Raw genomic sequence first — 1,361 nt, 5'->3', positions numbered from 1 at the left:
CATTCAATCAATGTACAAAACCAACCTGTACACTTTAATGGTTCCTGGATTTGGTCCTCTTACTTGATACCAGAACCTGAATGAGCATTTTGCAGATGTTCCACGAATGACCGGGGAGTGAAGCTGCGCTATCAGCTCTGTCGATTCCTTTGTAGGGAGGCCATTGAATACCAAGTAATGTCCTAAAACGAGAGGAAGAAAGAAACACATGAAAACTCCTCTTGCGAATCCATCAAAACTGGCATCAGCCAATCCCGAAGGTCAGACTCACCATCACTCGTGGAGTGGGTATGATCCCCATCTGGCAGAGTACCCAGCGGATCTGCCGAAGCCTTCAGGAGTATCCAGTCCGCATTATCAACGATCTCTTCCGTCCAGTGAGGGCAGAGTCCATGTTCGAAGTCACAGCGGTACTTATACGATGCACAAAGAGCCCCGAGTTCGTCAGAGAGGTCAAGGCAATCGTCGCTGTAGTCACATATGAGACCGTCGTCGATGCAGGCGCCCGTGTTGCACTCATACCGGGACAGCTCGGAACACGACAAGCCTGGGGAGGAACCAAAGTACTTTTGAACATTTTCTTAGGCAAAATAAAAAATAGTGTCTTTTCACATCCTGGGAGAGATTAAAATCGTTATCGATGTTGGGCAATCGGTTAAGAATATAGACCTGAAATCTGGTGGAATCAAATCTGTGTTGAAATTTTAGATGGTGTACTTTTTTCAATATTACCGTTTTGAAAACATACCGAAAACAGTTCTAATAATAGCCCTGAAATGAAAGTAACCCACTCTCGTTTGTTCAAATATTTGCAGGAATAATAATTCAAGAAAATACTAATCCGTTTCATGAAAATGAAGCACTTTCTTAAGTTTCTGATATATTCTTCGTGCATATCATCATGCATAACAATCAAACTAACATCAAAAATCTAAACTACCGCTAAACTACTCACGATTTCTTTTATTCTAACTAAAACCCACAATTTTATACCGAGGACCTACCTGAAGGAGGAGGAACGGGCGGTGCGCAGTCAACGAACTCCAGGTCATCCACTGCCCCCGCCCCCTCGTAGACCAGGCCACGTTTTGCCGTGATGGAGACTCTCTGGTCCACGACATGGCCAAGAGGCACCTCAACCTGCGAGGGAGAGTGCAAGGAGAGTTAAGTGCAAAAGGTAGATGATACCACTCGGTTATGATGATAAACGTAGGGTACTGATAAATAGAAGCTGTTTTATATTGGACTCTACTCTTTTCTTTCTGTAGTGAATTGCCTCGTGCTTAGAAAAGGGTGTGAAACGTCTTTTCTTCTATTTTACAAATAACATTGTGGTAAATGGATATTGTCTGATAGCGAAA

General features: G+C 43.4%; 1 protein-coding gene across 1 annotated transcript in view; it reads right to left on the bottom strand.

Annotated features, from left to right (window-relative positions):
* The window catches only part of LOC119592422 (MAM and LDL-receptor class A domain-containing protein 2-like), a gene marked incomplete in the record, with an annotated part of 30,439 nt that overhangs the window by 8,352 nt on the left and 20,726 nt on the right, over window positions 1–1,361 (bottom strand). The window contains 3 exon segments of the mRNA XM_037941244.1: window positions 26–182; window positions 272–547; window positions 1,005–1,140. Coding sequence (XP_037797172.1) covers window positions 26–182; window positions 272–547; window positions 1,005–1,140 — 569 coding nt within the window.

The sequence above is a fragment of the Penaeus monodon genome, chromosome 30 (assembly GCF_015228065.2).
Source record: "Penaeus monodon isolate SGIC_2016 chromosome 30, NSTDA_Pmon_1, whole genome shotgun sequence".
Taxonomy (NCBI): Eukaryota; Metazoa; Arthropoda; class Malacostraca; order Decapoda; family Penaeidae; genus Penaeus; species Penaeus monodon.
This window is presented reverse-complemented; position numbering and strand designations above follow the sequence as displayed.